The 23895-nt window shown below is 42.0% G+C and overlaps 2 protein-coding genes across 6 annotated transcripts in view; both read left to right on the top strand.

Moving 5' to 3' along the window:
- The window catches only part of camsap2b (calmodulin regulated spectrin-associated protein family, member 2b), a 30066-nt gene extending 21082 nt beyond the window's left edge, over positions 1 to 8984 (top strand). For 2 of the 4 annotated variants that reach the window (XM_055033043.1, XM_055033042.1), the window contains 14 exons: positions 637 to 706; positions 786 to 1067; positions 1779 to 2502; positions 2817 to 2963; positions 3039 to 3255; positions 3366 to 3549; positions 3633 to 4317; positions 4568 to 4704; positions 4821 to 5035; positions 5126 to 5225; positions 6094 to 6159; positions 6649 to 6764; positions 6860 to 6978; positions 7071 to 8984. In XM_055033043.1, the coding sequence (XP_054889018.1) occupies positions 637 to 706; positions 786 to 1067; positions 1779 to 2502; positions 2817 to 2963; positions 3039 to 3255; positions 3366 to 3549; positions 3633 to 4317; positions 4568 to 4704; positions 4821 to 5035; positions 5126 to 5225; positions 6094 to 6159; positions 6649 to 6764; positions 6860 to 6978; positions 7071 to 7367 (3359 nt within the window). In that variant the 3' untranslated portion in view covers positions 7368 to 8984. The remainder of the gene's footprint in view (positions 1 to 636; positions 707 to 785; positions 1068 to 1778; positions 2503 to 2816; positions 2964 to 3038; positions 3256 to 3365; positions 3550 to 3632; positions 4318 to 4567; positions 4705 to 4820; positions 5036 to 5125; positions 5226 to 6093; positions 6160 to 6648; positions 6765 to 6859; positions 6979 to 7070) is intronic. The other 2 variants (XM_055033044.1, XM_055033045.1) reach the window with 1 other exon arrangement.
- Positions 8985 to 10231: 1247 nt separating this feature from the next.
- wdr47a (WD repeat domain 47a) lies at positions 10232 to 23887 on the top strand. 2 transcript variants are annotated; one of them, XM_055033118.1, is made up of 17 exons: positions 10232 to 10421; positions 13815 to 13982; positions 14290 to 14373; positions 14500 to 14584; positions 14983 to 15114; positions 15423 to 15599; positions 15703 to 16214; positions 17229 to 17346; positions 18700 to 18881; positions 20446 to 20688; positions 20778 to 20838; positions 20987 to 21144; positions 21536 to 21696; positions 21778 to 21948; positions 22042 to 22173; positions 22258 to 22476; positions 22562 to 23887. In XM_055033118.1, the coding sequence occupies exons 2-17, from the start codon at positions 13825 to 13827 to the stop codon at positions 22702 to 22704; spliced, it is 2736 nt and encodes a 911-aa protein (XP_054889093.1). In that variant the 5' UTR covers positions 10232 to 10421; positions 13815 to 13824; the 3' UTR covers positions 22705 to 23887. The 2 variants fall into 2 exon arrangements, with proteins under 2 accessions (XP_054889093.1, XP_054889092.1); XM_055033117.1 differs by having other exon boundaries at positions 13792 to 13982.
- The last annotated feature ends 8 nt before the right edge of the window (positions 23888 to 23895 follow it).

Genomic DNA, 23895 nt, shown 5'->3' with positions numbered 1-23895 from the left:
TTTAGATTTTGTTCAGAAGTCAGATGCCCCCTAGTGGTTGTATACAGCTCCACACTGGAAAGAAATGAAATAATGTGCAGCTGTTAACGATGCAGGACAAAATGTAATTGATTTACAAAATTGATTACGTTAAGGATGACGAATATGGAGCACAAACATACAAGTAAGAAAAGAAACCGCTGTAAGACGTATTAAAACCCATTACATCATCTCTATTTTTCAGTAACCCCCAGAGATTCATTTGCTATGTTTTTTTAATCAAAACAAATAATTTCTTAGATCAGTGTTTCCCAAGTTGTGGGGCACACCCTCTGGGGGTGGGGAGAGGCGAAGTCCCATTGCAGGGGGGGCGCAGGAAGCAGTATGGATAAATAAAAAGAAAAAAATTAGTTACACAAAAGTGTTTCACTGTAAAGATGGTTTGTAGTTTGTTTTGTTGCAACCTGGAGTGTGAAATAAACTTCAATGGAGTTTGAAAATAAGATATGTGTGTAGGTTTATGTCTGGTTGAATGATGTGTGTACCCAGTTGATTTTTTTGTTTGTTTGTTTTTTGGGGAGGATTTTATTGTGAAATGTTTGAGGAACCACTGTCTTAGATGGTGTAAGACTAAGAAGGGTCCTCTGTGTGTAACAGGCTTAATGAAGAGATCTACCTCCCTGTCCTATGTTGACGGTTGTGTCAAGACGTGGCCCAAAGAAAAACAGTGAGTATATGAAGAAACCGACATTTTACAGTTGTCGCTTTCTTTCCTGTTTCCACTGACAACACTTTTCATTCTTCAGATCCTCCTCTCGGGGAATCTCCTTTGAGATCCCGCTGGATGGAGATGCAACGTTGCCCCCATTTGAGGCTCCTTCTACCTGCGGCATGACCCGCTCAGCCAGTACCGATGGTCTGGGGTTCAAAGTTCATTATGCATCAAGAGGCGGCATGAAACGCCACCTCTCCCTCACGCCAGTCGACGTGAACGGTCAGGGCAGACAGATCCCAGAGGAGGACGACAACTTCGCTTCCCACAAACCTTTGGGACGGAACAACACTTTCTCTATTAAGAGCCAAAGCAGGTGTGGATGGGAAATAGGTTTTAAATGATGTAATTACCTATAAATGTAACACACTTCAGTTCAATAAAAACTAATAAAGTTTTTATTGAAGGTAAGGAAGTGCCTACTAAATTAGCAATTTTCAATGTTGACAATGAGCATCAGGTGACTCCAAGTGTAAAGATTTGAAAAACAATTCCAATTTAAGAGTAGTTTGACCATTTGAAGAAAAGCTTTTGTGATATTCAGTGCTAATTGGTCTCAAAAAATGTTTTGGTTACATGTCAGGTTTCAAAAAAACCACGTCATGTGAATCCCTGGATGCAGGTTTTCCCAGCAGAGCGTTGCACTGGAAAAAGATGAAAGCCTTACCTCTTGGTAACTTTAGGGACAAAACAAGTTGGAGGACGCTAATTAAAAACTCAGGCTAATTTCCACAGCTGGTAAAGATATGCCAAAAGATTACAAATAAATTCAAGGATTTTTGAAATCCAACCAACTCTTTACAGCCTGCTGTGAAGAATTTTTTTATTATTTTTTTTTACAAAATCACTGGTGGCACATTAGTAAAAACATACTTCAATAAATGTGTGAGCTTTGGTCACATACAAAAAAGCCTTTGGAGATTTTTGTTATTCAGGAGTATCAAAAACATTTCAATGAAGCAATAATTTTTTTCGAGATTCACTCTTACTGTCCTCAACTTTCTATTTACCCGGATCTTCTCTCCAGGTACCCCAATGGAGTCTTACCAGACAACAGCAGCCCCACTAAGTACCAAGGGAGCCACTCCGCCCGCGTCAGTCCATCAACTCCTCCGAGCATCGAGGAGGCCCTCAAGATCATCCACGACACCGAACGGCCTCATGCCAGCCTCGCTATTGGAGATGGAGACAATGGCTTTTTTCTGCATGGTGCAGAGCCGTCAGACCCTCCAGGGGCTCAAGCTCCCGGAGATGACTTTGGTTCAGCGAAGGCTCGGGTGAATGACCGAGACCCCAACTCTGCCTCCACAGATGAAGTCGACACAGGCATCCATGTGCGGACAGAGGACATCCAGAGTTTGGATGAGGACTCCTCATCTCTGAGAGACTACTCAGATATAGATCCAGACTGCGAGGCCATGACGAGGTCGTGTCCTCTGCCCGGCAAGCAGGAGAGGAGCAGGGAAGGGGAACACAAGGAGGAAGTGGAAGCAAACCCTGAGGGTGAACAGGAACACGGAGGTGACAGAGGCAGCCCTTGTCCCAGTTCTGCACCCACCCTCCCCAGGTCTTACACAGGCAGTCCCGCCTCTTCATCGGGTGGGTCAGGTGGGGGTCTGGTGCGGATGACCAGCTTTGCAGAGCAAAAGTTCAGGAAGTTGGAGGGAAGGAGTAGCGGAGGAACTACCACTCCAGACAGCTCTGATCTTAATGTGCCCTATACACATTCAGCCAGAACCACTTCCACTCAGGTTTGTGCCTCATTCTGTCCCTCGAGTCTCTTCAGACATTTTAGAATATGTGGTGTTGTTATAAAAGTGTTTAAATTTACTGCAAGATTTAATGGTACACAAACCCTTCAAAAATGTTTGTCCCATCAGTTCACAGATTTCTGAAGAGTTTAATGGATTGTTGAGATGTTTTTTGACAAATATGATACAGGCCTTTAGGTTCTTTTTGCTGACTTCTGGCCTTGAACTCTCTCAGGGACGTCATTTTTGGTCTGAAGGTTCACCTCTGTTTCCATGTCTTCTCTATTTGTGGATAATCATTCTTCTCCCTCCAGTTCTCTTCGCCTCCCCTGCCAATCACGTCGCCTTCTCCGGCTACCCCGTCAACAAGAGACCCCTCCCACTTCATAGCCTCAGAAATGATTCAGCTGAGAATGAAACTTGAAGAAAAACGCAGAGCCATTGAAGCCCAAAAGAAAAAGGTATGCAGTCTTGCATCACGACAAACCCGGTTGTGTGATTTTTACATCTAATACGAGGTTTGCCCCATTTTCCAGGTAGAGGCAGCCTTCACCAGGCACCGTCAAAAAATGGGAAGAACAGCCTTCCTGAATGTAGTAAAAAGGAAAGGAGTGACAGCCCCTCTGAGCCAGAACTCCAGAGGGGCAGAAACACCTTCACCTATCTCCTCGTCAAAGGAGGACAGTGTGGAGCGGGTGGAGAGATGCAAACCTGATGGAGCAGCTCCCAAATCTCCATGCGAAGACGGTGGGGGTAAGTAACATTGCCGTGCCTCTCTTTTTATTAGCTCCGCTGGTTTCGGTTTTGGAAATGGTGACAGATTATGGTTTTTGTACTTACTTATTTTTGTTGCCGACGATCAGGCGTGACCCCTGGAGAGGTCGATCTTGCAGAATACACACGGTCCATTGAAAGGCTCAACACGTCGCTGGGCTTCCTGCAGACTGAGATGCAGCGACTGGCCCAACAGCAGGAGCAGATCATGGCCATGAGAGACCAACACCAACAAGCCTGTGTGATCCCGCCTCCTGCTCCGTCTCCTCACAGGTGCGCCGTTACTGCCAGATCCACTGAAGAGGCGACTGAAATGCAAGCTCCCCATTACTGTTTTTACTTATTTTTCTGCACAGGCAGCTCCGCGAGTTGCGCAGCAGCAGCGTCACAGGCAGAGGATCGGGCCGGGGGTCGGTGGGATCCTTGTCCCCGATCCTGTCCTCTTCCGGGTCGCCGCGCGCCCCCAACCGTTCACCTGCAGGCATCAAACGACGACCGGCCTCATTTCATGCCAGAACACCTCGGACTCCCCGTCCAAATGACCTGAAGGTCACTCCCATCAGTCGGATGCTCAACACTCCCACCTCAGTAGACAGCCTGCCCAGACTGAGGCGTTTCAACTCCAACCAAACCCAGCAGAGCTCGTTTGCCTACCTGAGTCACGACGAGGGCATCAGGGGAAGACACAACCAAGAGCTCAAGGGTGAAAAAGATGACTCTAAGAAAAAAGAGGAAATGGAAGTAAAGAGCAGTGATGAGGAAGAATGCAAGAAAAAGACGAGTGAGCGCTTGAAGGAGAGGACAGAATCTAAAGAGGAGTCGAAGGCATCAGAGGTTTTGTGCCAGCCGGTTTCAGAGACCAAAGGTGGGGTTGTTAGCCAGAGTCAAGATGACAAACAGGAAAGAAAGGACCTAGTGGAGGTGCCGCTCTCTTGGGTAAAGCCTCCTGGTGGCCGGGGTCCGGATAACACAGAGGAGGGAGAGAAAGGAGGAGAAAGTTATGGAGACGACCAAAAGATGTGCTGTGGATTCTTCTTTAAGGTGAGTTGGTGCTAAAGGCCCTGAATGTTCTAGTTACTCCTAAAGAAGACGGAAGAAGTCTGAACTTACTTCAAGAGTCAATTGATATGTACTGTGTGGTTCAGGATCGGAGTTCAGTGAAATTATTGAACATTGTATTAGACTTATCCACATATCTGTTATAATATAGATTATTGATTTATTGCCCAGCTCTACTTTAATATAGAAACTTGAATGTTTTATGTATGTAAATATTCTTATTCAACACCAGGATGATGTGAAGGGAGAAGAGGACATGGCGGCAAAGAAAGCAGCTCTGTTGGAAAAGAGACTTCGGAGGGAGAAGGAAGCTCAAGAGAAGAAGCAACAACAAGAGCTGGACCAGGAGCAGAAGAAAGAAGCTGCACGGTGTGTCCTCTCTGCATCACATGGTGTCCAGACGCATGCATGCTCTGTCTAAATTGTTCTTCTCTTCAGCTTTTTCTGTTCAATCTTCCACTACAAGCTTTCTTGTTCTTGTGCAGATTAAAAGCAGAGGAGGAGCAACAGAAGAAGGACGACGAGAAGGCGAGGAGGGAATACATCAAGAACGAATATCTGCGGAGGAAGCAGCTCAAACTGATGGAGGACATGGACGAGGTCATCAAGCCGCGTGGTGGAAGTCTGAAGAAAAAGCAGCGGCCCAAGTCCATCCACAGGGACATCATGGAGTCATCGACTCCTCCTGTGAGAACGACAGGTGAAGGACTCCCAAAGCACCGTTAGAGACATGTTCCCACCCAGCGTCTCATGCTAACCTGTGCTGGTTCTGTGTGCTACTGCACTGCAGGCGTGCGTCCTCGGGGCTTCTCTGTCTCAAGTGTCTCTTTGGCGTCCCTCAATCTGGCTGACAACGACAGGGACCAGCCAGATAACAGGAAGAACAACAGGTAAGAAACAAACTGACGAGACCTTAATTTATCTGAGACTGACTAATCTGATATGAAGAAACGGTGCCTTGCTAAAAATGTGGATCCGCTCAAAGTTTCTCACATTTTGTCAAAAGCCTTTTTTTAAGTATTACCATGTACTCATATTGATTTAGGTCAGGACTTTGACTGGGCCATTTTAACATCTCAATATGCTTTTATCTGAGTCATTGAATTGTAGCTCTTGCTGCACTTTCAGGTATAGGTTAGAAAGTTAACCTATACCTCATTCTCAAGTCTTTTACCAGGTTTTCCTAAAACCAACCCACAGCATAATGCTGCCATGACCATGGTTCACTGTAGCTACTGAACATTTACATGGAATGTTAGCATTCTTCCACATTCTTGGATTTAAACCAAATGCAAATGGACTAAGGCATCTTTTTTCCTTTTTCTTCTTTTAGACTTGCACACAACTTTGTCCATAAATGCTATTTGCAATTTTTTATTTTTTTTATTAGAAAAAAAACTTTAAAGTTATGTATAATTTTTGCACTTAATTTTACACTACTTTGTGTTGATTGTGACATGAGGTCTCAATGAAATCTTGAAGTTTGTCATTGGTGGTAACTGCCTGTAAGCTAATAATTAGCTAATCAGCTTAAAAACCACTAAAAAATTACATTTTCGTTTCTGGTTAACAAGTTAAACTAATAAATCCTGTACTCACCTTAAGTTGACACTTTGCTTACCCTGATGAGACTTGTCAGGAATGTGTTTGAAGAGGCTATTGTCCTCTATGATCCACAGGGAAGCTCTACTTTCCACAGTTTGATTCTGTTTTCTCCCTTTCTCCTTCTTCTACTTCTGCTCTGCATGCATCCTTCAGAGGCCACAAACTAGCCTCAGCTCATATCCCGTTTTTTTTAAGCTCTCCAAAAGACAGAAAGGGAAGGTTAGTAACACTGAAATTAAATTAAAGCTCTTTGTAGACGTGGTTCTGTGTAGACATGCTACAGCTTCACTATAATTTTGTATTGGGCTAAGGTTTGTCATAAATCTAAGTAAATGCAGGTTAATTTCCTGACTGCAGTACAGTGAGGTCCATCAGACGCAGGCTGCAGAGCTGTTTCCGCCTCTTCTTCTTTCTCTTTATCACATTTGCTCTCTGCTTTATGTTTTAGCTGTTTGCTCGCTGTTTCCTTCATAACTCTCTCTGTAACCATGAAGCCAGCCGCTTTGCTTTGCTTGGTTGAACACGTATCTGCTTCACCCGCGTGTCTCACTTTGATGTGATGCAAGGCAACAGGCAGACTTTGGAGAACTATGTCACAACGTCTCATCTCGCTTTGACCCATCTCTGTGTTTCTGTGCATGTCTCTGTGTGGTGATATGTCGTACGTGGTTGTCGTTACGTCTGTGTTTATCTGTTGGTTGCCGTCAGGCCAGACTCTGTGGAGGGTTTTTCTTCTTGTCCTTCGGCCGGCAGTCGTAACGGAGAGAAAGACTGGGAAAACGAGTCGACCACGTCCTCCACTCCATCCAACACAGAGTACACAGGTAGGGACGGAGAAGAATATAGAGCCTTGTCTTCTCTTTGATCCACTCATCCAGCGGATGTGTAACTTTTGCACTCTCACTGTTTCTTCCCTCAGGACCGAAACTGTACAAGGAGCCTAGTGCCAAGTCCAACAAGCACATCATCCAGAATGCCCTGGCTCACTGCTGCCTCGCTGGCAAAGTCAATGAAGGGCAGAAAAACAAGATACTTGACGTAAGCTCTGTGTGCATAACTCTGACAGAAAGCTATCAGTGACTGTTAAGAGCCATTAATAAGTAGGTTTTTTTATGCATAATCTCTTGCAGGAAATGGAGAAATCCGAAGCCAATAACTTCCTAGTGTTGTTTCGTGACTCCGGCTGCCAGTTCAGGTCCGTCTACACGTATTGCCCCGAAACGGAGGAGATCGCCAAACTGGCCGGCATTGGCCCAAAGTCTATTACTCCCAAAATGATCGAAACTTTGTACAAGTACAACTCGGACAAGAAGCAGTTCAGCAAGATCCCGGCTAAAACCATGTCCGCCAGCGTGGACGCCATCACCATTGCCAACCACCTGTGGCAAACCAAGAAGCAGGGGACTCCCAAAAAACACCCAAAGTAGAGGCAGGTGAAGGCGGTGCATCTGGACAAGTTGAAACATACTGAAGATAATGTGGATTTTTTTCTATATGTATTTGAGGGACGCTAGTTACCATTCCTGAAAAATCTCAACTGGAATGTTGAAATACATTATCACACATAAAACTAATACAGAGCTAACTATGACACTACTTCAGTGTGGCACAAGTGTGTTCTTGTCAGCATGTGTATCAATGTTCTCATGTGCCAAAAAAAAAAAAAAAAAGAAAGAAAGAAAAGATGATACCAGGTGAGCCGATGCCTTACCAAGCTGAACCACTGAAGCACTGAATGTCACGCCTCTCAGAGGCACTTTGGGTTCTCTGCGCTGATCATGTGTAGCCTTATGCTTGTTCTGTGTCACATGGACGCAAAGTGGGTGTTGGTGTCATTTTGTCTGCGCCTGCCGAAAACATCTGTTTGTTGTCTGTACACACAGGTCCAAGATCAGATTAGGTCCCCTTCGCAGTTAGCTGCCTGTCTGTGATCAGATGTGACTTCAGCTGCTTAACAGGCATGTTTTATTTTTTTTTGTTGTTGTCGTTTTTTGCCTTTGTACATGTGATTGACAACTCTATAAACAGGTTTTATTTCTGTATATGTGTGCACGTACAGTGAAGTGCCAACCAGCACGCTAAGCACACCTCAAGTGGAGAATGGATTTATTTGACAAAAGTGTGTGTTAATGACGAGTGTATGGAGTACCATCAAATGGTTCTGGAAAACACCTGCAATAGGATTTTAATTTATTTTACTTCAATATAGCTTTTGAGATACGTTGAATACACATTATGTTTTATGCGAAACACAACATGGTCCGCAGCATACCTTAGTTATATTTGTTGTATATCATAGGAAAGCAAACAAGTCGGTTCCTGGTAGCATTTGAGTAGCTTTTGTAATTTATCATGTTTATGTATATTGTTGTTTTTTTTTTCTGGGGCCTTTTATTGTGCTACAGATGCAAAAAATCTGATCCCTCAGCAGCATTACTGACAAGACTACCATGAGTTATGATCTAAATGGAGATCTCAGTGTCATCAGTGTGTGCAGTAATTTAAGTTCTAACTATTGATTATGCTGCAGAGTGACCGAATAACTAAAATGTCACATCAATGTGCTTTGTGTCCTCACTGTTAGATGCAGATTGTGATCAGATTTTGTTGTAAATAGGAGGACGAACTTCCCTGCGCTAGCGGTGTCAGACCTTCTCCACTGTTGCTGCGTCTGATCTGAGAGGTTTTTACACTGTCACTGTCAGTGCTTTTCACTTTACCTTACTGTTACATTTTTACATCTTGCATTCCTTTCAGTATGTGTTGACTCTGTACAGATATATTTTCACATATAAGAAGTATTTTTTGTAAGGATATTTACCAGTTGGAAGTGTGCGAAGCAGCACGGTCATTGAAAGACGTGTGTGTCTGAATGCAAAGCATTGCTGAATGAGGAGGTGTTTTATTCAATTGATTTCTTTTTCCTTTTCTCCAGCTTTCTTTTTAATCAGGAAAATGCGATAAAATTTTCATGAACTTGTTATTGTTGATTATTTTTATTATTATTATTTCCTGTTTTATTAAAATGCCAGCTCTTAACAGTTTGCACTGCGTCTGTCTCAACTTTATATCCTTGTTTTATGTTGTAGTTATTTCTGATGGTAAATTTGTTAGCTTAATAGATAGCGGGTAAGCAGTGGTAATATTATTGAGAAACCTGCACATTTTAATTATCTGTGGCTAATTTTAGCTTCATGTTTTATGCACAATATGTGTAAAAATGTAAAGATGGTTCATAAATGGAGAACATTTAAAACAACTGCCAACACTTCCTCACCTGAGTGCAGACAACAAGATGCTAAAAGAAGCCATCTAAAACCTCTGCATCATCACAGGATGTCTAGGAGGCACTGTTACAGGACGAATGTATGCTTTCACAAGCAGGAAACGCCAAAGCTTTCATAGGACGTGTGCAAGGAAGAAACCTATAATCTCAAGGAAAATCTGAATGCCAGATTAAAGTTTTCAAGAGGGAACAAAGAAGAAAAACTACCGTTATTCCAGGAAATGCTCCTGAAGAGGAAACACACTGTGTACACAGGGCTGACATAGAGCTTGCCCTCCTGTTCAAAACATCAGTAATAGTGTTTTAATCCAGATGTGGTGTAATCTGAGAGATTTTGAGAAGCTTAACAGTCAGATAATTGGTTGTTAAAAAAGTTTAAAATGCAACTTCAACACTGACTTAAGGAAAATACTGCTGTTATCCATTTTATTTAGCTTTCTTCTACCATTTTCTTACCAATTATGGAGAAACTGAAGCTGAAACATAAATGCTAACCTCATGGCATCAAATTGTAACCATGGTAACTCAAGAACCACACTAAAAGAAGATTATATTTTGAACTTTTTTTTTTCAGTTCCTTTAAACGTCAAAACATTTTAATTTATCATTGCCTAAACCACCAACATTTGATAGCTAGATTTGGTCAAATCATTCTCCATAAAAATAAACATGTTGGATGGCCTGTTTAAACTCAAACATGTATGGGAGAGTCACGATAGTCTGGGGCCCCTAAAACGTGGCTTAGTTTGCTTATGCCTTTGGCTGGCTCCGACTATACATGTAGATTTAACCTTGAAATTAGGTCTGTTGGCCCCTGAGAAAAGATTTCCATCAGCTGCACCCCTTGTCCACGCCACTGTCTATCAGACACATACCTTGTACTGTTACATACAAACCTCATGGACTTGCATCCCTTCCCCTGCTCACAGAAACACCCCATAATTGTGCATGAAGTTGGTATGTGCGGAGGACGGATGGAGGCGGTGCTCTGCAGGCAGCAGAAGGCAGGCAGGCAGGCAGCGGGCTGGGCAGGGCGGCTCCAGAGACCGCAGTCAGTGAGAGGAACATCCAGCCGGAGGAGGGGACACAGACACGGAGGAGCAACACGGGAACTGCTGACGGGCTCACCGTGACACCGCCTGTGCGCAGCGGGGAAACACACCGGCGCTTTTGTTCCATGTGCTTTTAGACGCAGGTGAGTGTCGTTGTTTTTCGCGTTGCTGGTGCTGGGAGCTGTCACCCCGCCCGGCCAGCTCACTGGCGGATGATGCCTCTCCCCTCCTCGGCCCGGGCTAGCTCCCCTCCTACCGCTGGTTAAATTAGCCAGCTTTATATGAGCCCTGACAGTAACTAGCCATTTGATGGTTCTGCTCTAATCCTGCGGCTAAATTCAGGGCCCGTATAGAGCTAACAAGCAACTTAAGCTTCTTATGCTGTTTGACTCCGTTGGCTTAGTGCTTGTTATTGGCTAACGGTTGGCTAGCTTAGCAGAACTGTTGGCTCTTGTTTCATTGGCTTTCTAACAGGGGCTTGTTCTTTAATGACAGCTCACACACATTGTCCCTTTTTGTCAAAAACAACATGGGTTTCGCATGATTTTATGCTCCCTTATAAAGATTTTTATGGTTTGACTCCTTAAAATTGTTTGTGGCAACAAGTATCTTGGTTTTCATCCAGAATAAACAACATTTAAGTCCAACACCCTCTCATCAGTCCAGGATGGTGATCCCAGGATGGTGATCCCAGGATGGTGATCCCATGAAGGCAAATGGCACCAGTTCATTTCCATACAGCTAATTTACCTGAATCACAAATCAGGACAACCTGGTAGCTGTCCAGAGCACCTTGAAATAAAGCTGTGCCGCTGTTGGATGCAGGTTGGATGACCTCTGATGAGCACACAGATCCAGTCATGTTAAGTTTTTTTTATTTCACCCTGGGCTTTGGACAAGGGCCTCCACTACACGTTTCCATATTCTTTTTTTTTTATGTTGGATGAGTCAAATATAAATGTGAGGTGTACATTCAGACTGAATACTTCTATGTTTTGGTGGAGTTGTGCCTTTTAAGTCTTTTGGTGTTGACCTCTGCAAGCCTTGTGCACATCAAGAGTGAAGCATGAACCCATTTTATGTTTTGTAGCACCAGAGTAAAGATGTTGCCACTGATTTTCAATTATTTGTCCAGCAATGATTGCCGTTTTCTGGCCAATCACTAATCATTAAAAGGCACGACCTGGTTTTTAAAAACCTTTTTTTGTTTTTGTTTGTGTTTTTTTTTCTTTCATAAATGTCAGGTCTTATCAGGTCAGAAGACAATGTTCCAATCTGATTTAATAGAAAACATTGGACAGCACTTGTGAAACAATACTAACTTGTTTCAACTTCACATATGGTACTGCTCTGAAATATAAAGAGGTAGGTAAGTTTGGTTTCACATGTGTAAGCATCAGGAAATCTCTCAAACATTTGTAGGCCAGGACTTTGACTGGACCATTCTAACACATGGATATGGTTTGATTTAAAGCTGAGGGGTGAACTTCAACCTGGTCGACAGTGACATGGAGCGTTGAGCAAGTTTTCGATCCAATCCATCTTTCCATTTACTATCATCAGCTGCCATAGCCATGTTAAAGAATTTTGGTTTCCTTCCTCCTCATAATTATGCATTACTTTGTGTTGTTTTTGACATTAAGTCCCAATAAAATGCATGTAGGTTTTAATGTGACAAGCTGGAAAGCTGAAAGGATGTGAATCTAAATACGGATTTTGACTCGCATTCAAGCTATTCAACATGTTTAGTTTTTGCTATTGTTCTGCTTGACTCAACTATCGTTTATCTCAATCTATGAGTTTAAAAGCAACAATGAATACTAATCAGCATGATTTCCTCAGTTCGCCTTGTAAATGTGCCAAATTTAGGCATGTGCGCTCATTTTTTTTAATTTACGGTCACTGTTAAGAAGTTAATGAGTAAACTGTAAAAACACAGTAACTAAAATTAGATCATCTTGTTACAAATGAAGCATGATCACAGTACATTTGATCAATTAAAACCACCGCTACTCTAAAGCAAATTTGCATAATTACAGCCTCTGTTTTCCAAATGGAGAAACGCCATTCATAAGATGAAATGATCCTGAGCTCTGTGGGCATTTAAAGAATAAACTGTGTCTAAGTGCAAATATCTTTATTGTGATTTTACATTTTGCTGTGGGGAAAGTTCAGTGTGGCAGCATTTATTTTGTTTAGTTTGATTTATGGCTGCATAAAGATACAATGGCCTATGAAGTAATAATCAGTGTGATTAAAACCCATCATACATCCACAAAAGAATGTCAGATTGATATGTAAATAGCAAGCTGAAGGGAAACAAAACCTTGTTGTAAAGAACAGATAGTGTTGTTTTTTTTAATCTAGAGACGGTTAGACGTACATGTTGATTTGTTGCTGCGTCAGGAGCTACCATCTTGCCAGTTCTGGGTGTAAAACAAAATCTCAATGAAACACATTTGACTTTTTCTGGTTTGAGTAACAAAAGACAACAGTTTATATGTTTTAAAAAATATATTTTTATGAGGTATTATGCTGTGAAAAAGTACTTTCTCCTTCCATATTTCTTTAGTTTTTGCATTTTCGTCCATCTTGCACATTTCAGATCATCAAACAAATCTAGGTATAAAACAAATGAATACAGCAATTTGATCCTAACACATGATGATGAACCCTAACCCTAATCCAGGTGTGATTACTGCTTGAGCTGCAGAATCTAGAGATTCTTTGGGTAGAACCCGTCTGAAAACAGGAAGTAGGCTAGCAGATCTCAAAAAGCAACTTGTCATGGACTAACCTAGAGCAATTATTTTGTAGGGCCTGGTTAGTTTGGATCCTTTTTTCCCCTAATGTCTGATTTTTCTTTTTTAAATTCAAAACTACTTTTTTGTATTTACGAAAATTATCTTTATTTGTATGTGAGCCAACTGGTTTTTCACAGTATTGCACCACCAGATAAAACATGTGGTTTTCTACAATTATTCTGATCAGATTTTCTTGCAAATTTAATTTTATTTACTCATTTATCAAAGTATTTTCTTTTTTTTGTAATTTTTTGTTAAATGGTTTATGTTTTTTACTGTAAGCTGTTGCCATGATGAGGCCATTGCTCCTACAATGGAGATAACACCTAAAAAGCTAGCTGGCTTTACTGCACATTTAGTCACTTTTTTTAATTGAAAAACTACTGTACATTTATTTAAACCTTTACAGTTATGTGAGATAGTGTTTAGGTCCGACTGACTTTGCATGCTTTAATAATGATGCTTTAATTATAAGATGTTCTCTGCAGAGAGCTAAAGTGGCAGAAACCAGGTGGTTGTCTTGACAGAAGTTAATGAATAAAATGCAGTTTTAATGAGCCCCTTTTCTGTTCCTCCCATGTTTTCCCCCCAGCCTGCTGCAGTAGGTTCAGGGTATTGTTTTGCCTAACTTCTTAAACTTCTAAAAAATGTACATATATAATACAGGCCAGCTGTGATGTTGGTTGCTTCCCTGGTCTTTTGTGTTTAGCTTCCCTGCTCCTGTCCCTCCAGCGTGATCACCATGACGGCTGAAGAAACCATAAATGTGAAGGAGGTGGAGATCATCAAGGTGATATTGGACTTCCTCCACTCCAGGAAGCTGCACATCAGCATGCTCGCTCTGGAAAAGGAGAGCGGCGTCATCAATGGACTGTACTCAGACGACATGTTGTTCCTCAGGTAAATCGATTGTGTGTGTCCAACGTTTCTGACTCTATCTGCTACATTCAGCACTTCGTCGCACTGGAGACCTGAATGAAATTGGACATCTGGTCTTAATTGAAGCCAACATGTCTTACTGTTGAATACATATTTGAGAAATTTTCTTCCAGTGTGATTAGTTTCTCTCTCCTTCATCTGCTTCGGTCTTTTTAAAAACTTTCCTTAAGAAATATTATTTTATAGAGACGAATGACCCTAAACCTAAGCCAAAAGTTATTTTCTTTCCACATCAGAACTAAAAATGAGGAAACTGGTTTTGTTTCAGGCAGCTGATCCTTGATGGCCAGTGGGATGAGGTCCTGCAGTTCATTCAACCTCTTGAGTGCATGGACAAGTTTGACAGGAAAAGGTGAGCCAGTCAGGTTTTTAATGTCTCCAGTTAGTCAATTTTTGATATTTTGGGTTCGATGAAGCTGTGTACAATTATTATGCATCTTTATCACGTGAATATAAAATAAAGAAACGTTCTCTTCAGGTTCCGTTACATCATCCTGAAGCAGAAGTTCCTGGAGGCTCTGTGTGTGAATAATGCCATGTCTGCTGAAGACGAACCACAGCATGTAAGTCCAAATCTGGAGCCGATTACAATTTAAATAACCTTCCACACTTACTGACACTGCTGGTAAGAATGTGTAAAATAATCTTTTTTTGCAGTTGTATAATCTCTTATAGAAAAAACAACAACAATTTAATACAATTATAACAAAACCCTCTAAATATCAAGTGAAATATTTTGATTCAACTACAAAATAAAAACTTACAGGTTTCCATTTACTTACGGTTTGCAAGTTTTTCACCGAGTTGTCACAAGGATAAATATTTGCAATAAAACTGCTGACAGCACCCAAAATTCAGCTTTTGGGATCATATTTAAATCTAAAGTGATGCCAAGGCTTGTGGTATCATGTGTTTGGTGATTTGGTCTTGCTGCTGAGTAGCATGTGTTTTATGTTGCTAGCTGGAGTTCACCATGCAGGAAGCGGTGAAGTGCCTCCATGCTCTGGAAGAGTTCTGCCCGTCCAAAGATGACTACAGCAAACTGTGTCTGCTGCTGACGCTGCCTCGGCTCACAAACCACGCTGAGTTCAAGGTGAGACTTCGAAGCTTTTTTCACACCTAATGGTCCAATAGACTCGGTTTGATTGGGGTCCAAATTTGCAACATGAGTGAAATGCAAACAAAAATTGAGGTTTTAGAGGTTGTAGGATTTCTCATTTTGTTTTTTTGGCAAAAGACTGCCAAAAAAACAGTATTTTGGTTTTTGCATTTCAGCAAGTGAAAAAAACACGACAGCAGGACGCTTGCTTTTGTTTGGGTTCTTTTCACCCAGAACTTGTTTCTTTGGGCTAAAATAACAGTCTAAAAGTTTGAAACTTTAATTTTTTTTTCCTCCCTCAGGACTGGAATCCCAGCACAGCCAGAGTGCAGTGCTTTGAGGAGGCCTGCAACATGGTGGCCGAGTTTATTCCCGCAGACAGGAAGCTGAGTGAAGCCGGCTTTAAGGCCAGTGGGGATCGCCTCTTTCAGCTGCTTCTCAAAGGAGTCCTGTATGAGTGCTGTGTGGAGTTCTGCCAGGTGGGAACTACTGAAGATGTCCACTGGACTGGCTTGTTGGCATAATTCTGTTTACATTAATTAACATTCAGGCTTTTTTAATTAATTTTTTTGTCGTGTGTAGAGCAAGGCAACAGGCGAGGAGATAACGGAGAGCGAGGTCCTTCTGGGTGTCGACATGCTGTGCGGTAACGGCTGCGACGATCTGGACCTGTCGCTTCTCTCCTGGATGCAGAACCTCTCCCACAGTGTTTTCACCTGCGCCTTTGAACAGAAGCAGCTCAACATCCATGTCGACCGCTTGGTCAAGCCGGCTAAGACCGGCTACGCCGACTTGCTCACCCCGCTCATCAGCAAACTCTCCCCGTACCCTTCCTCTCCGCTTCGGCGCCCTCAGTCCGCAGACACCTACATGACCCGGTCCTTGAACCCAGCTCTGGACGGGTTGTCTTACGGCTTGTCGGTCCAGGATAAGAGGGCGAGTGGCGGGGAGATTGTGCCAGGAAAAGGGGTCTCTCCCATGTCTCACTCCTTTGCAAACTTCCACTATCCAGGAGCAGGAGGACAGAACCTGAGCAGGAGTCTGATGATGGAAAGCTCCGACTGCCACAGCATCTTCGAGGAATCCCCTGAAACGTAAGAAATCTGATCATCAAAATCTGCCGATTTTAGGCCAGAACGGCCGTGATCTGCAATGTGCCAGTCAGAAACTAAAAATCCAATCTTTTTCCAGCCAGTGAACACACCGTAGCTGGAAAATAATTGATTGGACGAATACCAACACTCTTCAGTATGGAAGTTATGAAATCAAAAAGACTTTAAGTAAGCTGTTGTCAGCAAGAGACAGATATTTGAAAAGAAAATCAGTGGAAGCAGAAAAGCTGTTAGCAGTGTCAGTGAAAGATGAAACAATAAACAGTAGAAGTCTATATAAAATAGACTTTTACTGTTAAATGCATTGACAATGCATTGAGAATGACAATACTCCTATGATAAGAGTTCTTAAAGGATTGTTTTTTTTGCATGGGGAAATCTGTGTTCTTCAATGTTTTAGATTACTTCTCTATTAGGAACCAAAAGGAAACTGACAATAATATTTATACTTCCTAAAGCTAAATCAGAATCGGCTAAATTCAGTATTCATAGGCTTTAGTGTCAGCAACCTGAAGATCAATACAAAACTGGGTTTTCTGAAAATGTGTTATAATGTTGGCAAGTGTTGCCATAGTGATAGTATTTGTGATAAATCTAAAAAATATTTATCTCAACAGTGTTAATGTCTTTCTGTTCTGGGATCATGGCAAACAGATAATATGCAGTTTCTTAATGACTTTACTCCCCACCACCTCTCTCACTTCTTCTCAACCATTTTCATTCTGCATTAAACAAGAATCACTAAAATCTATTATTAGCATAAACAGCTTAAATTCATCATATTTACTGAATACTTATTTTAGTTCAAGCTGTTTGTTGTGAAAACATCTATTGGTAGGTCTCTAAATTTGTAAATATTTTGCTGTCTGATCCATCAATCTACAAATATCTGTCAGAAAAAAAAACATTTTTGTTGTAATTATTTGGTATTTACTAAATCGGTGATTCCAGATTTTAGCAGATGTTCTAATGCTGCGGCCTTTTTTTCATGTGCAGATCCAGAACCGACACACCCGTCGATAAGATGTTGAGCTCTGGTGCAGCTCAGAACGCGCGGCCCGCCTCGGCTCCAGGCGAGGACGCACCGACGGCTGAATCTGCTGAAAGGAATGAGGTGAATGTTTGTCCTGACGGAGTGCTGCCGAATAATGTCTCCGCAGTTGTTTTTATTTATTCAGTGGATGAGTTCTGCCTGCAGTGACTGTGTCAGTTCTGATTAATCTGAATTGATCTACATTAGTGTCACTGAATAGTTCATCCAGCATAATGAGGGTGCATCTATTTGCTTTGAAACTGCGTGAAAACTGACCAAAACAAAAAAAGGACTGGTAGTAACTTATCTGTGTCTCAAAGATGTAATATTTTAGACTTTGAAGAAAAATCTACAAAGTGTTTCAACCTGTTTAGCTGATAAATAATCAGTGTAATGAGGCTGCATGTCATTAGGGTTCAGTGATCTGGCTGAGCTACATAAATGGGTCATCAATGGCCTTGTGTTTGCTTTAAATGGGACTTGTGTTTGTTTGCTTCATTGTTCCTATTTTGGGCCCCTTTGTGTTTCCCTTTATCTTCAGTTAAGTCATTTATTGTTAGTTTATATAAAACTAAAACAGTGTCAAACAAAGATTCACATAAAGACCGGAGGCAGAGCCCTGAGTATAAGCCTCTGAGATATCTTTCATATACCAGCTTTCTCTTCCTTGTTTTCCTCTGAGCCTCTTTCCCACGTCTGGCACAAAGCCAGGCTCTGGCCTCTCCCCAAACATTCAGCCAATCTGTTCCCATGGGCTCATCGGGGCACGAAGCAGACGACAGAGCGGGGAAGTGAGCTGTCCTCAGCTCTCCGTTCCACCCTCTTCCCTCCCCTTTATACCTGAGCTGACAGGAGAGGTGAAGAGTTCACAAAGCAGCCTTTGAGAGGTCCAGATGGAGCCTCAAAAATGCTCAAATTTTTCTTTAAATGTGGGATATGTGGGAAAGTATGAGATTTGCTTCAGTCATTTTTCTTGTCTGGACAAAAAAGGGAAAAAAATGAATAAAAGTTGAATTCATAAAAATGTTTTTAGACTAAAAATGTAAGTTTCTCAATATGTTTTTACAGTGATTTATTTGTTCCTTAATATCATTCACAACTTAATTTTTTTTTACAAACAGAATAATTCAATCAGACTCGGTTTTTATGGTTTTTCTTAAACATCCAGAGGATTCCTTTTTCAATAAATCAATATATGAGACAGTGAGTAAAACATCAATACAATGAAGTAAATCAGAAGTATTTGTTAAATGGTTCAATCTCTAAAGGAAACCTCAGTTGTTCTCTGTTTCCTTGAACAAAATAACAGCAGGAATGTATTTCCAACTTATCATTCCTGATCAAATCAAATTCATTCATTATGCCTCAAAACAAATTATGCTTTTAAAATGAAGGACTACATTTCTTATGTGCGTCGCCGCGCTCTGTCCTCAGTTACGGGAGTCGACTGAGAAATACGAGGAGTTTTATCGGCAGCGGCTGCGTGTGCAGCAGCACCTGGAGCAGAAGCAGCAGCAGAGGCAGATGTACCAGCAGATGCTGCTGGAAGGAGGGGTGCAGCAGGACCCTCCGCCCAGCGACATGCAGCACAGCCTCACCGAGAAGTTCCTGAACAGGTACGGACACACCTTCTTGTATTTTACTTGAGAATTACACGTTTCATATGACATATGTAGTAACGTCTTGATACCATGATCAAAATGTAGATTTGTAATGTATTTGTTCATATTAATTTAAATATTGCTTTCTATAAAAGACTCTATTTAGTCCCCGCAATGTTCAAATCTCCTTTAATAAATGATGATTGTCATAATTTAAATAGAAAATTGTAATTCAGTTGAAAATTGTGTATTTGTCTCATTGATTGAACTATGGTGTATTTAGACTGTAGGTTCATCCTGGTGAATCATCACAGACAACAGCACCTTTATTTTTACAATCGTCTCATCTTTTATGAAATTTAGCAAGATGCGATTAAACTACATTTATTTGTATTTTTGTTATACAAATCAAATAGGATTTGATGACAGTGAGAAAAAAAAATGGGATGTGCAAATGAGCGGGTGGTATGGATTGTGCCGTGATAACATGGCGGAGGGAGCGTCATGCTGTGGGAATTAATTTTTTCTTCAGCGGTGATAGGGCAGTTAGTTTGAATTAAAACAAAAAACAGGACAATCTTGGAAGAAAATCGTAAGAAACTGCAGAAAACATGAGCCTGGGATTAAAGGTTCACCTTCCAGCATGAACACACAACCAGACTTGCACTAGAATTGCGTGGTAGAGCAAATCATTTTAATATTCTGGAAATTTCCAGGTGATGTTTGCCTGTCGAGATAGTTTACAACAAAAAAAATTAAGTTGGTAAGACATGTACTGGGCCCCTGAAGACTTGCAGCTCTAACTGCTGTAAATCGTGGAGCTGCAGAGTGTTGATATGTAGAGGCTGAACACAAACAAAAACAATTTATTCCAGATTTTTTTATTTATTTATGCTGAATTTTTCTTGAAAAGCTCATGCATCCTTTTCCTTTCTGATTGTTCCACTTTGTATTCATTACGTAACGACTACAGTTTGTAAAGAAGCAGGGAAAGATGTCGGCGCTCTTCAGACTCAGCTTGTTAGCTTAGAAGCCGTGTTGATTTTCGTATGGTGTTGTCAAACAAAAGAGGCGCAGCTGTCAGAAAGCATAAAGTTGACACGTTAAGGCCTTGAAAATAATGGGTCCCACAAGACCGCCCCTCTCGTGGCGCAGCCCCCTCCAGGCTGCGCAGCACCATCTGCCCCATAACAACTATATTTTCACATGCAAAGGCTTGAAGGTAATCCGGCTCCAGTAGATTTACAGACGCACAATTATTTAAAAAGAAGAAAGAAAAATCTATAAATTTGTTTTCATATCCTTTCAGCAGGACAAAACCTTTATGATTTAGTCTTCTTCGCAGTCCTCTATCTACCATAAATCTCCCAGTGCCTGTTGACTTCTGCATTATTCAGAGGAGTGACTGTGCATGATGAGATGGTTTTGTTTTTGTTCTCTTATTTCTCATTTTTACTAGATATTGCTCTCTGCATGTCAGACTGTACAAAAAAATATTTCCCTCTTTCTTTTCCAAAAAACGTTCAACTGAAATAAATACGCTGTGAGAACCAGGTGTCATGTGCCTTTGCTCTTGAAGGTCCATTCAGAAGCTGGAGGAGCTCAATGTGGGAATGGAGAACCTGGGAGATGAGGTGAAATCTCTGACCCAGCAGTGCAACGGGAACGGGAACACGCCCGCCTCTGAGGACAACAACAACCCTCCATCTGTGACCCCAGAGCCAAACCGGAGTCACGGGGGAGGGGTGGCGAGCAGCACCCCGCAGCGCAGCGTAGGGGGCCGGGTCGTCTCTCCTCCAAATGAGTCCCCTGTGCTCTCAAGGTTGGTGTGATTTATTTAAACACTCGCACGCCTTTGTTTAATAAAAGTATTTCTGAGGTGTTGTTGTTTTTTGTTGTTTTTTTTGACAGTGGACAGAAACCCAAAGGTCACCAGAGTGACTCGCCTGGCTCTTTAACCCGGAGCAAAGAGGTGGGGATGCACTAAAACACTCTCAGCAAAAATAAAATAGGAATCTGTACACGATATTACTGTACGTATTACAGTGGTGTGGGGGATAACAACCCCCACATCATAAAGTGTTTAATTATTTAAACTGAGATGTTGCTGTTTTTTTCAGGGTGAGAAACCAAATGACCTGTTTGTACCAGTCCACTCTTTAGAGGACACTCAGGCCGTCCGAGCCGTTGCCTTTCACCCGTCTGGCGCTCTCTACGCTGTGGGTTCCAACTCCAAAACGCTGCGAGTGTGCGCCTATCCAGAAAAACTCAGCTCAAGGTAGCACACCGCATTTTGAAATGGAGCTCATCTGGACGTCTCTCCAGATGCGTACAATGCTGAGAAATGAAGTTTTACTCACAAGCCAACTTCTTCTGTGTTGTTTTATTTAATGTGCAGATAATTTATTGGGACTAAAATTCTAACATCGTGAAATATTATTTTAAAATGTTGTGTGTAATTTTGAAATGGAGCTTGCTAGGTTATTGTAGGAGTGACATAAAATGAACTGAGTTGATAGTTTTAGTTTTAAACTGAGCTATGATATAAAACAGATAAGTTAAAAAAAAGAGGAGAAAGTTATTTAATAATAAAAAATTTAAAAAATCAACATTTTTTGCAGTTAAGCCAATGTTGCTCATTGCTGCTCTCTGCTCTGTCGTGTTTCCAGTCCAACGAAGCAGCCGGTGGTTCGCTTCAAGAGGAACAAACACCACAAAGGCTCCATCTACTGCGTGGCCTGGAGTCACTGCGGACAGCTGCTGGCTACCGGCTCCAACGACAAATACGTCAAAGTCCTGCCGTTCAGCGCAGAGACATGCAACGCCACAGGTCAGAGCTCTCCCCGACATTACTCTATAGAGTCAACTTTGTGAAAATCAAACTTTGACTTGTGTGTCTCTGTTTATCCAGGGCCGGACTTGGAGTTTAGCATGCATGATGGCACCATCAGAGACCTGGCCTTCATGGAGGGGCCGGAAAGTGGAGGAGCCATCCTGATCAGCGCTGGAGCCGGAGACTGCAACATCTACACAACCGACTGCCAGAGGGGGCAAGGGCTGCACGCGCTCAGTGGACACACAGGTGCCTCAAGAGATCTTCCTCTGCATGAGCTTAAATACAACGGTGTGTAGTCATAAAGCAAAGGGACTATGAATATTTATTTGATCTGTGCAGGTCACATTTTGTCTCTGTACACCTGGGGAGGCTGGATGATTGCTTCGGGCTCCCAGGATAAGACGGTTCGCTTCTGGGACCTCAGGGTGCCCAGCTGTGTGAGAGTTGTGGGAACTGCTTTCCACGGCTCAGGTCTGTTTCTTATTTTGGTGCAAACTGGTGCTTCATAGAGAAAAATTCAAAGTATTAACTGGATTTTATGTCTTCACTGAACAGGCAGTCCTGTCGCCTCTGTAGCGGTAGATCCAAGCGGCCGTCTCCTAGCAACAGGGCAGGAAGACAGCGCCTGCATGCTGTATGACATCAGAGGAGGACGGATCGTCCAGGTGTACCGGCCCCACACAAGCGACGTGCGATCGGTCAGATTTTCCCCCGGAGCACACTACCTGCTCACCGGTTCCTATGACACAAAGGTCATGGTCACCAACCTTCAAGGTACGTCTGTGGAGACGGTGGAGATGCATTCTGTCAGTTTAGTGTGGAAAAAGCAAAGTTGAACGTCTCTGTGTTGCGTTTCTAGGTGACCTGACCAAACAGCTGCCCCAGACTGTGGTGGGAGAGCACGGCGACAAGGTGATTCAGTGTCGCTGGCACACGCAGGACCTGTCCTTCCTCTCATCGTCTGCTGACCGCACCGTCACTTTGTGGACACACAACCCCTAATATGAAACGAGATGTAGAAGATGTGCACTAAAACGATGCTTCTCTTCCTTTATGAATAGTCACATCCCTGCTGCGTGCTCAAACTGCTAAATCAACATTTCTTTTTGACTAAACCAAATGGATAAACATCAGAAGCACATGCTGCATGTTCCTTATCATCCTAAGGGTTAAAGTATTGCTTTGTTTTCCTTTTAAATTCCTGAACGCATGGAAATCATCTTGTTTCCATTCTTTGCACACACACACACACACACACACTTCCTTCTGCATGTCCTTTTCACCGAGGAATTGTTAGGGTTTAACGAGATACGAGTTGGTGGGTTTTTTTTGTCCCTGATGGTGCCTTCTCAGTCTCCATAACAAAAACAAAGCTACGTTCATTTATAGAATTCACTGTAAAGAATTTGTACATTCCTTCTCTTGCATATCGTTTCCTAACAGCTGCCGTAACGCTGCTATTGTTGAGGTAGACACAAACTGATGTAATATGTAATGTTTCTGTCAGTTGCAAGCTCCTCGCATCTGGTTCTGCAGATATTGTCGTGCTATGTGAGGTTGTCGCTAACGTCAATGTATGCAACGCCCAGAATGTGTAAATTAGCTGCTGAGTTGGTTCAACTTGGAATCGGTGTGTTGTTTTTATGTCTTGCAGTGGCTTGCTTGCAATGAAGGACCTTTTAATATTTCAGCATCGAGGAGATGTACAGTATTCAGATATCGGTTGCACATCCTATCATTTCTTTGTTTCCTCAGTGGTGAGCTCTGGTTTGTCTGCTGCTGTTGTGTATTAACAGTAGGTGTCAGTCTTGGTCTAACCATATGCACAATGACATCAGGATGGAAGAAGCATGGTTGCTTTTAATATTTATTTGGGGCATATGCATTGTTTTTATTTTTTATTTTTCATTAACATTGTCCTGTACCAGTGAGATTTACTTAAAAATGCATATTTAAGTTTTTTGTTATTCTAGAGTATATTGTTTTCTGAGATGAGGCCAAACTAACACATAGATTTATTTCAGTGTTTATGTATGTATGTACAGTTATTTGTTTTTGAAATGCTAGTGGCTCTTAAATGGAGCCTGTCTAATTCTTGTTTTTAAAAGTAACTTAAATGAACTGAAGCTTGAGGTCAAGTTGCCGGTACGTTCAATAAAGTGTCTTTTACAAAAAAATAACAGGACGTCCACA

This window comes from Poeciliopsis prolifica, unplaced genomic scaffold (assembly GCF_027474105.1).
Source record: "Poeciliopsis prolifica strain line A6 unplaced genomic scaffold, Auburn_PproV2 SCAFFOLD008, whole genome shotgun sequence".
In the NCBI taxonomy this organism is placed as follows: Eukaryota; Metazoa; Chordata; class Actinopteri; order Cyprinodontiformes; family Poeciliidae; genus Poeciliopsis; species Poeciliopsis prolifica.
This window is presented reverse-complemented; position numbering and strand designations above follow the sequence as displayed.

Coding starts and splice junctions, on each gene's coding strand:
- wdr47a (XM_055033118.1), top strand. CDS start 13,825: ATGACGGCTGAAGAAACCATAAATGTGAAGGAGGTGGAGATCATCAAG. Junction 22,174..22,257: donor AACTGCTTTCCACGGCTCAG/GTCTGTTTCTTA, acceptor TTCACTGAACAG/GCAGTCCTGTCGCCTCTGTA. Junction 22,477..22,561: donor CATGGTCACCAACCTTCAAG/GTACGTCTGTGG, acceptor TTGCGTTTCTAG/GTGACCTGACCAAACAGCTG.